Source organism: Bufo bufo, chromosome 3 (genome assembly GCF_905171765.1).
Source record: "Bufo bufo chromosome 3, aBufBuf1.1, whole genome shotgun sequence".
NCBI lineage: Eukaryota > Metazoa > Chordata > Amphibia > Anura > Bufonidae > Bufo > Bufo bufo.
This window is the reverse complement of record NC_053391.1, coordinates 496,734,731-496,750,114: the sequence shown is the minus strand read 5'-3', so window position 1 is coordinate 496,750,114 and position 15,384 is coordinate 496,734,731. Positions and strand designations below refer to the sequence as shown.

The 15,384-nt window shown below is 41.2% G+C and overlaps 1 protein-coding gene across 1 annotated transcript; it reads left to right on the top strand.

Annotated features, from left to right (window-relative positions):
- Positions 1-4,292: 4,292 nt before the first annotated feature.
- On the top strand, positions 4,293-6,935 carry SLITRK5 (SLIT and NTRK like family member 5). Its single transcript, XM_040422002.1, has one exon. It carries the CDS (start codon positions 4,293-4,295, stop codon positions 6,933-6,935), a length of 2,643 nt encoding a protein of 880 aa, XP_040277936.1.
- The last annotated feature ends 8,449 nt before the right edge of the window (positions 6,936-15,384 follow it).

Below are 15,384 nucleotides of genomic sequence, written 5' to 3'. Positions count from 1 at the left end.
AACAGACAACAATCCAACCCTGTGTAGTCTGATCCCGCAGTCATGTTTCTCTCTGCCCCCTACTTCTTATTAATTTACCAAATGTAGGGGGACACATGAAAAGGAGTAGGACTTCAGGATCAGACTACGCAGGGTTTTGTTTGTTGTCTGTTGCCATGGAGATGCATAAGTCTGCATAAACACAAAATAGTAAGGATTATTCATGCAGGCCATATGCAAAGTTGCCTGTATTTTCATTGTAGATGCATTCGAGAAATAAATAAGAAAATCTAGGTTGCAAAGATGTACAAAGCCTTTAAATCGGGATAGCAGAGGCGCCAATTCCGAGGACATTGCATTGAAGGCCACGTCAATGAGAAATCAGAGAACTGCTTCATTTTCTTTTCTCCTTCTTTCCCTGTTCCACTCTACTCGCTGTTAATTCAGTTACCTGGGCTTCAACTCATTACACTTGTCTTTCATCCTTGGCTTCCATAACCGTGACCAGGGCTCTTAGAGACACCTAGTGGGCCAAGTCTATGGACAAATAGCATCGCAGCGCCATTCTAATGATGAGCTGGACGGTATCTAACCCAGGCAGCGTCCTATAGAGAAGGTCTACATAGATCAGTAATGCCACACTCTGAATACACAGAACGACTAAAGATCTAGGAGGAACCATAAATATCAAATTAGCAAAAATAATAAATAAATGTAAAAAAAAAAGCAAATCCCCCAGACTTGAAGTAATAAATAAATCTCCCTATGAAATGGATGGGATTGCAGCTGACACGAATGGATGGGGTGCAGACATGTTCTCCATGCATTGTGAGGATCCATTTGCTCCTGTCAGGAGACAGCATGTCCTTGCCCGCTCCCAGCCGTTGGATCCGTCTTCCTCACTTAGCAATATGACAGGAGAACATTAGGAGCCACATCTGGCGCCAGCGGTTTACAAGACAGTAAAAGGGGATTTGCTTTGTTACTCTACAGATTATCTCTGGAGTGACTGTAGCTGGGCAATTAGGGATGGAGGGCAGCATTCTCTATCCATCTGGCTAGAACAAAGAGACAAGATCTCCTCCACACAAGATGGAAGCTCCCCTAGATGTCTACTGCCTCCATCCTCCAGCTCTCATGGTCACATTGCTGGGGAAGAAGAGACAATGCTGTCGCCCTGTGTCGCCATCTGTCGGTGGGTGACGGGCTGCCCAATAAACATGTGTGTCAGCTCCTGGGGGATGACAGCTTCCAGCATCTGCTCACAGGTGGTCGGGTGGATGCACGGTTGTTACTAGGGCTTCCCAGAGCCGCGTGCTCGCCAAGGGTTAAATCACGCACCCGAGGCAGGTGCGGTCGCCACGCACTGCCATCCCATAGTGCACCAGGGGGGCATTTCATGGAAGGGGACCGAATTGACATGTAATGCATGGTAGGATGTTGTCAAGTTGACGAGTGGAGCGGCTGAGGCTGCTCCCCGTGCCGGCAGACTCCTCCTCCGCTGCCCCCATCCCCCGCTCCTTTCTCCCGCTTCCCTCCATCTCTCCCTCTCTGTGCTGTCTCTGCCTCCCTGCAATCCCCTCGGCTCGGAGAAGGATCACAATGGGACTGCTGGAGCCGGAGGATGGATGCAGTGCGGGCTGGGAGTGAGGAGGGCCACCGTTCACACTGCAGCCAGCAGCCGCCTCCCTGCTCGCCGTTTGCACGGCTCTCCGCGATGGTTGGGCCCTGGAGACCCCAGTCTGAGTGAGTATCATCATTTCGGCTTATTGGGAGGCTGGGTGCGGGTTAAATGAGGGTGCGGATGCCCTGCTCCCTCTTTCATTGGTATCTTCTGGGCAGCACGGTGGCGATGTGCTGGAGTCTGATGGCACACGACTGGAGGAGCTGGCTTGGAAGCGGTGCAGAAGACTGGAGATCCTGCGCCCTGCAAGGGTTAATGCTAGTCCTCCTTTAGGATTTATGGCAGGTGGATGGTTCACTTCTGGTCTGGGTGAAGGAACTTGGATCCCCCCCACCCCTTGGCATTTCTGGTAAGCAACTGTCATTCAATTAAACTTTGATCACTAGGCACCTATAGCCAGGAGTGGGTCTGGGCAGCAGTGCCAGCCTGGTCTGTGGGCATCTCTGCCGCTTGTTACTGCCTGGTGCTCTGTGGATTGTGGCTGTTGAAATGCAGGTTGTTGTGGGCTGAAGGATGCAGAAGGACTCCAGTACAGAGCTGACAGCAGCCCCATGTAAGCACAGCCATGCTGATCCCAGCTCTGTGTTGTCAATGTGAACTAGTCCTCATGACTAGATGCTACAGCACAGGCTACATCTAGTAGTCCTCATGACTAGCACAGGATACATCTAGTAGCCCTCATGACTAGCACAGGCTACATCTAGTAGTCCTCATGACTAGCACAGGCTACATCTAGTAGTCCTCATGACTAGCACAGGATATATCTAGTAGTCCTCATGACTAGCACAGGATATATCTAGTAGTCCTTATCACTAGTACATGATATATCTAGTAGTCCTCATCACTAGTACAGGATATATCTAGTAGTCCTCACCACTAGTACAGGATATATCTAGTAGTCCTTATCACTAGTACATGATATATCTAGTAGTCCTCATGACTAGCACAGGATACATCTAGTAGTCCTCATGACTAGCACAGGATACATCTAGTAGTCCTCATGACTAGCACAGGATACATCTAGTAGTCCTCATGACTAGCACAGGATACATCTAGTAGTCCTCATGACTAGCACAGGATACATCTAGTAGTCCTCATGACTAGCACAGGATACATCTAGTAGTCCTCATGACTAGCACAGGATATATCTAGTAGTCCTCATCACTAGTACAGGATACATCTAGTAGTCCTCATGACTAGCACAGGATACATCTAGTAGTCCTCATGACTAGCACAGGATACATCTAGTAGTCCTCATGACTAGCACAGGATACATCTAGTAGTCCTCATGACTAGCACAGGATATATCTAGTAGTCCTCATCACTAGTACAGGATACATCTAGTAGTCCTCATGACTAGCACAGGATATATCTAGTAGTCCTCACCACTAGTACAGGATACATCTAGTAGTCCTCATGACTAGCACAGGATATATCTAGTAGTCCTCATGACTAGTACAGGATACATCTAGTAGTCCTCATGACTAGTACAGGATACATCTAGTAGTCCTCATCACTAGCACAGGATACATCTAGTAGCCCTCATGACTAGCACAGGCTACATCTAGTAGTCCTCATGACTAGCACAGGATATATCTAGTAGTCCTCATGACCAGCACAGGATACATCTAGTAGTCCTCATCACTAGTACAGGATACATCTAGTAGTCCTCATGACTAGTACAGGATACATCTAATAGTCCTCATGACTAGCACAGGATACATCTAGTAGTCCTCATGACTAGCACAGGCTACATCTAATAGTCCTCCTCCCCCATTAGTAACCATCCCCAGCTTTAATGCCCAGTGTATTGACAATGGCAAAAATAGAAATGATCTCTTCGATTCTCCTCATTAAGCTAGTTTTCCAGCCTCCCCAAAGTCCATGCTATTTGACTACACACGTTCCCCGGAGACCTTTACATGTATGTGCTGTGATTAACCCTTCAGCCACCTTGATGGATTATGATGTGAACGGATGCCTGCAGGATTTGGAAGCAGAGGAGACAGGGAAGAGGGGTATATTCTGCACAGCCTAGTCCTGTTGCAAAGTGCCATTTTGCTTATGGATCCTTTTTGGCATCGTCAAAGCAACAGAGAACAAGACGTTCTTTTCTATTATTCTCTACGTGTTATCCATGATGATGGTGATGACGAGGGGGTGAAATCATCTGTAGACAAACTGAAGCTTTGCTTAGGGAAGCCTGTAACGCATTGCGGTAGAACTATAGCCTCCATAGACAAGTTGTGGTGGATTACATGAAAGCCTGGACATTAATATGGAGATCGTCCAGTGCGCTGTTTAGTGGTGCGGTGCTGAAAGCACTAGAAAGCTAGGTAACGTGGGGAAAGATCTCTGAGGTGACAGCCATTTTATGCATACTTATAGATGATTAGGAACCTTTTCCAGTGCAAACCTGTCTGCTCATGGCGTTCACTGCATACACACGTATCTGATGTGTCTGGGAATCAGTATACAGAACACACACAGCTTGCTATACCCGTAACACCTCTATGAGTATGTCTCCCTGCTATACCTAAAACCTCAACACCTCTATGAGTATATGCCTCCTGTCCCTGTGCTGATGCCCTACTTAAAATGTCTCCTATTTTGTCCCACAGGAGGTAAAATGTACCATTGCTGCTCCGCAGTCACATTTGACCAGGATTTAAACAAGAAAATGCAGATGTGGATTCTCCAGACGACCGCATTTGCTTTGACATCCCTGGTTCTCTCTTGGGCAGAAACAATAGAATCCTATGGAGAGGTGTGTGACAACTGTCCTTGTGAGGAGCGAGATGGCATCTTATCAGTGAACTGTGAGAACAGAGGGATCATTAGCCTTTCTGAGATTACCCCTCCACGTTTCTCAGTCTATCATCTCTTCTTATTTGGGAATCTCTTAAATCGCCTATATTTCAATGAATTTGTCAACTACACTGGGGCTTCTATATTGCATCTTGGTAATAATGACATACAGGAGATTGAAACTGGGTCATTTAACGGACTTCAGGGTCTAAAAAGGCTTCATCTCAACAACAACAAGCTGGAACTTCTTAAGAATGATACCTTCCTTGGCCTTGAGAGCCTGGAGTATTTGCAAGTTGATTATAACTACATTATCTCCATTGAGCCTAATGCTTTCAGTAGGCTTCACACTTTGCAAGTCCTGATCCTGAACGACAACCTTTTGTCCACTTTGCCCACCAATCTTTTTCGTTTTGTCCCTTTAACACACCTAGACTTGAGAGGGAATAGACTGAAAGTACTTCCTTTTGTGGGTCTGCTGGAACATATGGATAAGGTTGTGGAGCTGCAACTGGAGGAGAATCCCTGGAATTGTTCTTGTGAGTTAATTGCCCTGAAGGATTGGCTGTATAGTATTTCTTACTCTGCTCTAGTCGGTGATGTGGTTTGTGAAACCCCTTTTAGATTATATGGGAGAGATTTGGATGAGATTTCCAAGCAGGAATTATGCCCCAGGAAACTGATCCCTTCCTATGAAATGCGACCACCAGTTCCTCGAAGTACAAACGAGTATTTCCATACCACTCCAGCCTCAGTAAATTCTGGGGCCACCATCTCTTCCTCTGTTTACAAAAACCCAACCAAACCTAAAAGCACACGGCAACCAAACAGACCAAGAGTACGAGCCACATCCCACCACCCTCCCAAAGAAAATGGATACATTGCTTATCAGACCAAATCCCCAGTGCCTTTGGAGTGTCCTACAAACTGTACGTGCAACCTACAGATCTCCAATCTGGGACTTAATGTCAACTGTCAGGAGAGAAAGATACAGAGTATCTCTGACTTGCACCCAAAACCTTACAACCCCAAAAAGATGTATCTGACAGGCAATTATATCACTCTGGTTCGTAGGTCTGATTTTATCGACTCCACTGGATTGGACCTTTTGCATCTTGGGAACAATCGGATATCAGTCATCCAAGAAAGAGCCTTTGAGGATTTGACTAATTTACGTAGACTGTACTTAAATGGTAATTCTATTGAAAAGCTGACACCAAGCTTGTTATATGGCCTTCAAAGCCTTCAATATCTTTTCCTACAATATAATGCAATTAAGGTCATCGAACCTGGAACATTTGATTCAGTTCCCAATCTCCACCTTTTGTTCCTCAACAACAATCTCCTGAAATACTTACCTAGCAACATTTTCTCGGGATTGAATCTCTCAAGGCTGAACCTGAGAAGTAACAATTTTTCACACCTGACAGTGAGCGGAGTGTTGGACCAACTGAAATCCTTAGTGCAGATAGACCTCCATGAGAATCCCTGGGATTGTACATGCGATGTGGTGGGGATGAAGCTCTGGCTGGAGCAACTCAGTGTTGGGGTCTTGGTGGATGATGTCATCTGTAAAAGCCCCAAAAAATTTGCAATGAAGGAAATGAGACTGATCAAGTCTGATCTCCTTTGCCCAGATTACTCTGACATTATAGTTCCCACCTCTACACCATCAGAGGAGCAACCTCCAGAGAGCACCACCACCTTAATTTATCCCATTAAATTCAACAACGTGTCGAGCTCAGTGCCCTTGTCTGTGCTCATACTGAGCTTGCTCTTGGTTTTCATTATGTCTGTGTTTGTTGCTGCAGGGCTATTCGTCCTTGTGATGAAAAGAAGGAAAAAGAATCAGAACGAGCCAGCCAGCACAAATAACTCAGACGTGAGCTCATTCAACATGCAGTACAGTGTGTACAGCAACAGACCTCTGCCTAAAGTGAAGACCCCAGCCGGCCATGTCTATGAGTACATCCCCCACCCCATGGGTCACATGTGCAAAAACCCTATCTATAGATCTAGGGAAGGCAATTCTGTTGATGATTACAAGGATCTACACGAACTTAAGGTCACCTACAGGAACCATCTAGAAGAAGAAAGGGAGAGCAATCTTAGGAGCCCAAGCTACAGTGTCAGCACTATTGAGCCCAGGGTGGAGCTTTCTCCTGTGCAAGATACAGATCGTGTATATAGAGGGATCCTAGAACCAGATAAGGGACCTTCACCTGGAAATAACATTGAGTATAAATATAGCAACCCCCCTGCTTTTACATATACCCCCAAATATGAAGCAAAGCGTCAATTCTTGCATCCGGACAGGTTAAGAGAAGCAGTGCTATACAGCACACCCAGTACTGTCTATGTGGAACCTAACAGGAATGAATATCTGGAATTAAAAGCTAAACTCAATGTTGAGCCGGACTACCTCGAAGTGCTGGAGAAACAGACAACATTCAGCCAGTTCTAGACTCCTACAACCACAGTTTTATCTTTGAAACAAAGGACTTAAATGATGATTTTGTTGCTTCAACCTTCGGATGAAGTGCCTTGGCACAAGATTTTCAGCTGCAGCAGATATACTGAAAGGGTGTGCAATTTTCTTCTCCTTTTTTGTAGGACAACATCAATTGTATAAATGGGGCACAACATTTACTGATTGCAAGAGGTCCTCTACTCTGTGGTCTATTTCTGCAGCCTGAGAATTAAAGAGATGGAATCACTCCTGGTGCTAGGAGGTATATATGATGAATTTACCACACATATGCTATAACCCTTCAGACAAGGGTGGGTCTAAATAACTTTTCTGGTGTTTTAGCACCCCCTTCCCCTACGTTTAATATAAAGGTCCATTTTTACAGGATGTATTTGTATGCTTTCTGGACTTTTCAAGCTAAATTATGTAAGGTATGATCTTTATGCATCACCCTAGATGGTGTAAACAAATTCTAAAGTGCAAAGACATCAAATCCATAACTTGGGTAGTTAAATAACTTATTGTTGAAATATCAAATATTTTAATGTAGCACCTATTTTTATACGCACATTTAGCATTTCTTTCTTTTCTTTTCTCTCTCTCTCTCTCTCTCTCTCTCTCTCTCTCTCTCTCTCTCTCTCTTTTTTTTTTTTTTTTTTCTCTCTTTTTTTTTTTTCTTTTTTCTTTTTTTCTTTTTTTTTTTTTCTTTTTCTTTCTTTTTTTTTTTTTTTATTTCATCTGTTCAAATGTATTTCACTACACGGGGAAGTTGTCATATCAGAGATAGTGATAGGAAATTAAAAACTGACCAGATTGAAAATACGACTTGGGACAAGCATGTCGGTCGACGTTGCAGTTGCTCTATGAGAGGCATAATGAATCAATTATTGGATAGTGAGGAACATAGGGGGACATCTGGTGTTACGTAAAATGAATTTATTTTGTTAGTGACCCAAATGTAATTTTGTGACTACTGTTGTAGCCAATTTCAACTGCACTGTATAGATTGGCAAGTGCCCTGTCACTTGGCAGGTTTGACACGTTGGAATGTGCAAGCTACGAAAAAATATCACAGTTTTTTCTTTTATTTTTAGGACACTTTTTTTTTTTTGAGAAATAGTGTTGTGATATATGTATCCAATAAGCGATAACATTTTATGAACAACAGTAACCATTTTAAGATGCATTTCTAAATTTTTCTAATGTCATAGTGTTTTTTTTGGCATATGTTCATGTATTAAGCATTGCAGCCAGTACAGTACAAATTAAGTTTTTGAACCATATCTTGTTTCTTGATTACCAATTTGACAAAAATTGAAGATTTACAAATGTTCTACTTTTTTAGAGCACGTGACATTTTTGCTTGTGTTGATACTATAGCCCTATAACATTTATTTTTATACAAGTTCCTTAGTTTTTTTCATGTAATATTTGCAACAGGGTATTTAGTGGCATCCTCACACAAGTACACATGCTTACAGAGACAAAAGCATAGACACACATGGACACCGGCGCACATACAGTATAAACCCACATGTACCTCTAACAGTAGATTGGCTCTGATTCAGATCAAGATTTTCCTTCAATGGCCATGGCAAATTCATGTCTCTAGTATTTATTTGTAGGCCTCTTTCTAGTGTCCAACAATACTTTGTAGCCTCTTCCTAGACCATTTTGTATTTTGCATCCTGAGACTTATTTCTCATATGCAATGACCTAGTTATTGAACACACTTTTATGGATTCTTCCATGAAGATCTATTTGTGGGCATAGTCTACTTTGTATTCCTCACTTTCAATGAATAATAGAAACAGGGATATGCAACTTTTCAAATAACTGCCCTTTAAAAATGAAAAAATATTTTTGTGAACTATCCACTGCATAATTTATTCATTATATTAGATTATATTTATCTTGCCTTTGACGGCAATGCCCCTCCCCCCATATATAAAAAAAAATAAAAAATCATTATATTTAACTTTTTGGAGATATGGAAACACAGCAATGATACATCTTGCATTGTTATTTTTATAATGATTGCTTCAATGTATTAATATATTATCATGATGTTCCCGTCACTGATTTATTATTATTATTATTTTAAATTATTTTTCTATCAACAACATTACTTATACTTTTACTGTAATCAGTTCAGTAGGCTAAGCTCCCCTCCCCCATAATTGTTTCTTACTTTACACCTTTTCACAATCCTTTCTAATGTTATTCCAGATTCAATTAATCTATAAAAAAAAATTAAAAAAAAATCTTAAATAAAATATCTATTTTTTTATGCACGGTTACTATGGTTTTGATGAACATTTGTACAGTGTGTACTTTAGTCAAAAGAGGATAATTAAGATCATGCATATTCTGGTGAGTGAAAGATTTTAACATTATATGGTATTTCTGCTTACAATATAGGGACATAGCCACATGAACTAAAATATAAGTGAATAAAGATCAACATAGTAATATGTTAATAAATATATGATGTCAATCTGTTTAACCGTTATAAGAAGATTGTCTGTATTTTACCAGAATAGCAAAGGTTACACATCAATCATATGTCTATACCAAACACTTGCTGATATTTTGTTGATACATGCGACAGAAGAGACAGAATAATATAAGGCAGCTTTGTAATGTATGGAGGATGTTATTTTATTTACATTCAAATATTTTGTTCAGTGATATGTACTTTATTTAATCTACAAAATTTGGGGAATTCAATGTAAAATTATATTTTAAGAAATTAAATAATTCTATTAAAATTGAAATTGATTATACCAATCTTTTACTATAGAATTGACAGTTTTCTTTTTACATAAAGTGTAACCTCTTTTCTATGTCCCAGGTTTAGCCATGCTTTTAGGCCTGTGCCATAGGTTGTAAAGCATTCCTATTGGCATTAAAGAAGGTCTCGTCAGCGATTTTACAATATCTTGCTATAATTGACAGATTTTGCTGTAATTTTTAATTTTTTTTTACAAGTTGGTTAAGGTTTCCCAAATCATAAGCTTTGCAGACTCCAGTGGTTTCACACCAGATGTGATCCACTAATTGAATATCAAGAGTCTTAAGTGGATTGCTAATGTGTTATAGCATAATATGAACATTCATGTGTGAATGGGTGTTCAAGTGTTTAACATATAACAATTAGAATATTGTCCTCAGGTGAATTAGAAACTGCAAATGATACTACATATATGATACATGATATGCATCTGTTTCATAAGGCCTAGCTATGTGAGAGTACTCTTCACATTTAAAGGATTTTATTAGGACTAATTGGAAAGTGGAGTAACATTGTTTTCTATTATAATGGTCAAAGATATCAAAACTTTACATATATAATTCAGAAAATGATATGGAACAACAGACTTCTGTGATGCCCTACTGTACCTCCATGCCCATTCTAGCTTACTGTGTTCCAGATGGGCAGCGGCATGCCAGCATTCCAGTTCCTGTTCATGGAGTGATGTGCATTAGTGCCAAGAAGGTGTAGCGCTACCAGATAACGTGAATTGACAGCCGGTTCAGACCTGAGCGTTTTACAGCACGTTCCCACGCGCTGTAAAACGCTCAACAAGGAGGAACCAATGCTTCCCTATCGGCATGGTTCTCACCTGGGCGTTTTACAGCGCGTACGATCGCGCTGTAAAAAGCCAGACGCCCCAAGAAGTTCAGGAGCTTCTTTGGGGCGTAGTGTCGCGCGTTCCCGTACATAGACTTCCTGGAACGCGCGACACTGGGCGTTCGCTTGTCTCTGTATGCGCGATTGTAAACGCCCGTACAATCGCGCATACAGAGCGTAAGTTCAGTACGCTCTGGTGTGAACCCAGCGTAAAGGTTATTATATTCACCCATGCAAATAACTAGTGTTGATCGAATCGAAATTTATGAAGTGGACTTTGAACTAAATTTCAGTAAAAATTTGATTTTGTCACAAAGGCAATTTTCCTTGTGCTTCTTGGTGACTAATCATTTTTCCCTGAAATGGTCGTAAAAAAAAAAAAAAGTACTCACCTCATCCATTTGATTGTGGAGAGGCTTTTGTGGCCATCTTGATTGAAGAAAATGTGCCAAATCTCAGGTGTACTGGCGTTTGACGTCACCGCATCACATCAGCGTGAGGGATTTGGCATGTTTTCTTCAATCAAGATAGCCGCGACGACCTCTTCGCAATCAAATGGATGAGGTATTTATTTATTTTTTTACCCCTGATTAACCCCTGAAAGGCCTCAATGTGACTCTCAGATGTTGCGACCAGCGTTGAATGTGGCATCTGCGGGGTTCAGTGACAGGGGGAGGTGTGATCATCGTTCCCCGTCATTGGAATGCGATTCGTGACTAAGTACTTTGTAACCAATCAAATTTTTTTTCTAAGTTCGGCAGAGCAGCCAAATCAAATTTTTGAAAACTTGGCACAACAATACAAGTACAGTAACTATGCACGGGTCAATAAAATAACCTTTTTTTTTTACCTTATCTGGGAGTGCTATCACATCGTTCTGAGAAAGTATTAGTAAGTAGTACTGTCTTATCTTAGAATACGTAAACAGATTTTTTTTTTTCTACCAGATTCCATAGGTTGAAGCGTTATAACTAAAGTATGCAGAGAAAATCTCCACAGTACTTAACATTAAAGGTGTTCTCCAGAAATTAAGAAAATGAAAATACTTCAATATTACTTTATTATAAATATATTTCCAATACATTAGTTATAATGGCTAGTTTTGTCTAGGGAGCAATCAATACGCTGTCCTATTAGTACACACAAAACCTGTCCTACTCACACAGCAGAATAAATTATTTCACAACACGGAGGTGCCTCATCCTCCTCTCTGCTCTACTTGTCAGGGATTATAATCCTAAATACAACTGATAAGATCTTCAGCTGAATCTCTGTAGGAATGGAGTTCATGAGCAGACATAAAGTACAGAGAGGATGGACAGGAATAGAGACTGCATATAAGTGCTGCTGCTCATTACCACATTCCCGCCCTCCTCTCTGTACTACAGAGATTCAGCTGAAGATCTTACTAGCTGTATTCAGGATCATAATCCCTGACAAGCAGAGCATAGAAGAGGATGAAGCAGCTCTTTAGCTCAATGTTCTGAAGTAACTTATCCTGCTGTGTGATTAGGACAGGTTTTGTGTGTATTAATAGGACGGCAGTTATTTTATTTCTCCTATTCATTGCTCCCATGACAAAATGAGTCATTATAACTAATGAAATGTATTTAGGAATGTATTTATAGTAAACTAATATATAAGTATTTGAATTTCCTCAATTCCCATAGAACCCCTTTAAAGGTGGGTTAACACATGTTTTTTGGCAGTTTTTTGAGCCAAAGCTAGAAGTGGATCCAGCAGGATAAATACGTTTTTACTTTATATGTTTCATTACCTTCCAAACCACTTCTTGTTTTAGCTCAAAATACTGATTTCAAAAACTGCAACAAAAAAAAATCTGTGTGAACCCACCCTAAAGGGAGTCTGTCACCAGTAACCTCCCTATGCAACAAGGGCATTTACATATATATATATATATATATATATATATATATATATAATTTAGATTATCTGGGTATAATACATATTTTTTTTTTTTCTTGATTGGTCACTTTCTTGATAGCTGTTTTTAATATGCAAATGAGGCATTTGGTATCACTCTCATTGCACACAAACTATGCTCTTTCCCGTGGCCAGCTGCTCCAGCTCCAGTCTACAGGTCTGGTAGTCTCTCGGGCAGTCACCGCTTTCTGGTTTTCTCCTGCCCTTCACGGCACTGTGACCTGATTATGTTGAGAGTTAGGTCATAGTGTGTGCATTATGTCCTGACAAAAAACTGGAGTAGGACAGCACCACTTACTGGGACTAATAGTCCATGGTATGGCGGCGGTGCTCGTGGCGTCAGGTCCCGGCCTCAGGGACCCTTCGAACGTAGACAAAACTTCAGGAAAGTCACGGCACTCTTGTTCTTGAATCAAAGCTCAGTGTTTAATTACACCGAAAAAATACAGCAACGTTTCGACACACAGGTCTTTCTCATGTAGCTTGCGAAAGACCTGTGTGTCGAAACGTTGCTGTATTTTTTCGGTGTAATTAAACACTAAGCTTTGATTCAAGAACAAGAGTGCCGTGACTTTCCTGAAGTTTTGTTTATGTCCTGACAATGTACGCATTTAGGACACGTACAATGTGATGCTCGAAGGAAGACCAGGGAGTGGCGAGTAAAGCATGTGCTAGCAGCACTACAGTCACCGCTCCCAGCGCCTCTTGCATAGTAGTGAGCACTTCCATAATGGAAGCGTTCACTATTATTTGCTTTATAAGACACACTGCCATTTTTCCCCCACGTTTGGGTGAAAAAAGTATAAAAGCAAAAAATGCTGTATATTTTGCTAATTAAAAACCAGGCAGAGGCAGACTCCTGGTGCACGCACTGTGTTACATATTTATTAAATATTTTATACACCTTCTCCTTAATCAAAATCGTTTTTTCACATGATCCCAAAATGTTAGCAGGGCTATGCGTCTATGAAAAGACAACTGTAGAAAAACCGCTTATTGAAAAACATGATAAAAACTAGTATAATTTAGTATAGTCACATAAGTAGACTAAGCACAAAATTGCACATAGGGGGAATTCTACTAAGACCAATGTTTTATAAGCTAGAAGCTAAACTCTAGGCCATCTAGATTTTAGCAGGCTAAAGAGCGAAATTGTGTCTAGGGAACAGAAACCAAAAGGGGATGTAAATTTCATATCTTAACACTGGACATTTTTTGAGTATCTTATTAAAGAGGTTGTCTAGTCTTTTTATATTGAATTTCTATCTTCAGGATAGGCCATCAACAACTGATCAGCCTCAGGCAATAAAGTCGGGTGATATACTGTAGATCAGAGGCACTATGAATCCAAACAAGGAAATTATGTCATTCTGAGCTCAGACATTGATAATGCAGAAAATCTCTTCTGCATAAAAAGCAAAGAAAGCCAGTTCTCTTTAGAGACACAAGCAATACAGTGAGTTCAGGGTTGTATAGGGAAAGAATTAGGGATTTAGTTAAATTGATTTAATTATCTAAAAGAGAGCTTTTTAGCTAGGGACAGGACAAAGGTCATTCAATGTGCTCTGTTACTTTGCTACAGCCGACCATTGACAATCTTGTGCTTGCATTGCTATTTAAAGCAACAATACTCTTTTTTTTTTTTTTCCTAATGTGCAGGAGACAGATACAGTCCAGTTTATATTTTAAAATATATGCACTGGCTGCTTATTTTTTAGATGTCATAATTAGGGATTGACCGATTATCGTTTTTTCCGATATTATCGTCCGATATTCAGGATTTTCAAAGTTATCAGTATCTATTTTGATGATATGCCGATAACGAATCGGGAACAAGGATCGCGCTGCTGTCAGCGCAATCCGTGTTCCCTCAGCAGCACGGGGAGAAGGAAGCAGTGTCTCCCTCTCCCCTGTGCTGCTGCTGCAGCTGACACCAATGAAAGGAGAGAGAAGAGGAGGCGGGAGCTGGCTGCATAATCATATAGCCGCATCCGACCTCTATGACAAGTAGCTGCCATCCGCGGCAGTTAACCCCAGACGAACCTGAGGGGTTAACTGCCGCGGATCGGAGCTACCGCTCATAGAGGTCGGGTGCGTCTATATGATTCTGCAACCCGCTCCCGCCTCCTGTATATGAATTAATGGGCGAGTTATCTTCATTGGTGGCGCAGTGTGAACTCCCCCCACCCAACCCCAGTATTAAAAACATTAGTGGCGCAGTGTACCCCCCACCCAAGCCCCCCAGTATTAATCATTGTTGGCAGTGGCCACAGGGTCCCCTCCTCCTCATTGGTGGCAGTTCTATTCGGAGCCCCAGCAGTGTAATCCTGGGGCTCCGATCAGTTACCATGGCAGCCAGGACGCAATTGAAGCCCTGGCTGCCATAGTCAGCTCCCTGCTGCCGTGCACGCAAAGCACAGGGCAGCAGGGAGGGTGTGAAGTCCGATTAACCCTGATAGAGATCTATCAGGGTGAATAGGACAAGGGTTCTAGCCCATAAGGGGGCTAAAAGTTAGTAAAAATAAAACACACTAAAATATTAAGTATAAATGAAAAATAAAGATTTACAAAAAAAATCTACATGTTAACAATAAACATGTTTATTTTCAGCAGATTTGTTTAGGATTTTTTATTAATTTTTTTAAATGAAAATGCACATGAGCGCATGATATAAAAAATCTGTATCGGTTCATCCATAGTCATAGTTGCACTGGACACTGTCAAGTTGCACATCTTGTTCATAAAAAGCTGTTACAAAGTTTCTTCAAGTTTCTTCAGTTTTGCAGCATCAGCTTTTTGGCTGCAGACTGTATCCAATTGCACATTTTTTCCAAAAAACGGTTGCAAATTTTCTTTAATTATAAG

Excerpts from the sequence above, each read along its gene's own strand:
- SLITRK5 (XM_040422002.1), top strand. The coding sequence starts at position 4,293 with ATGTACCATTGCTGCTCCGCAGTCACATTTGACCAGGATTTAAACAAG.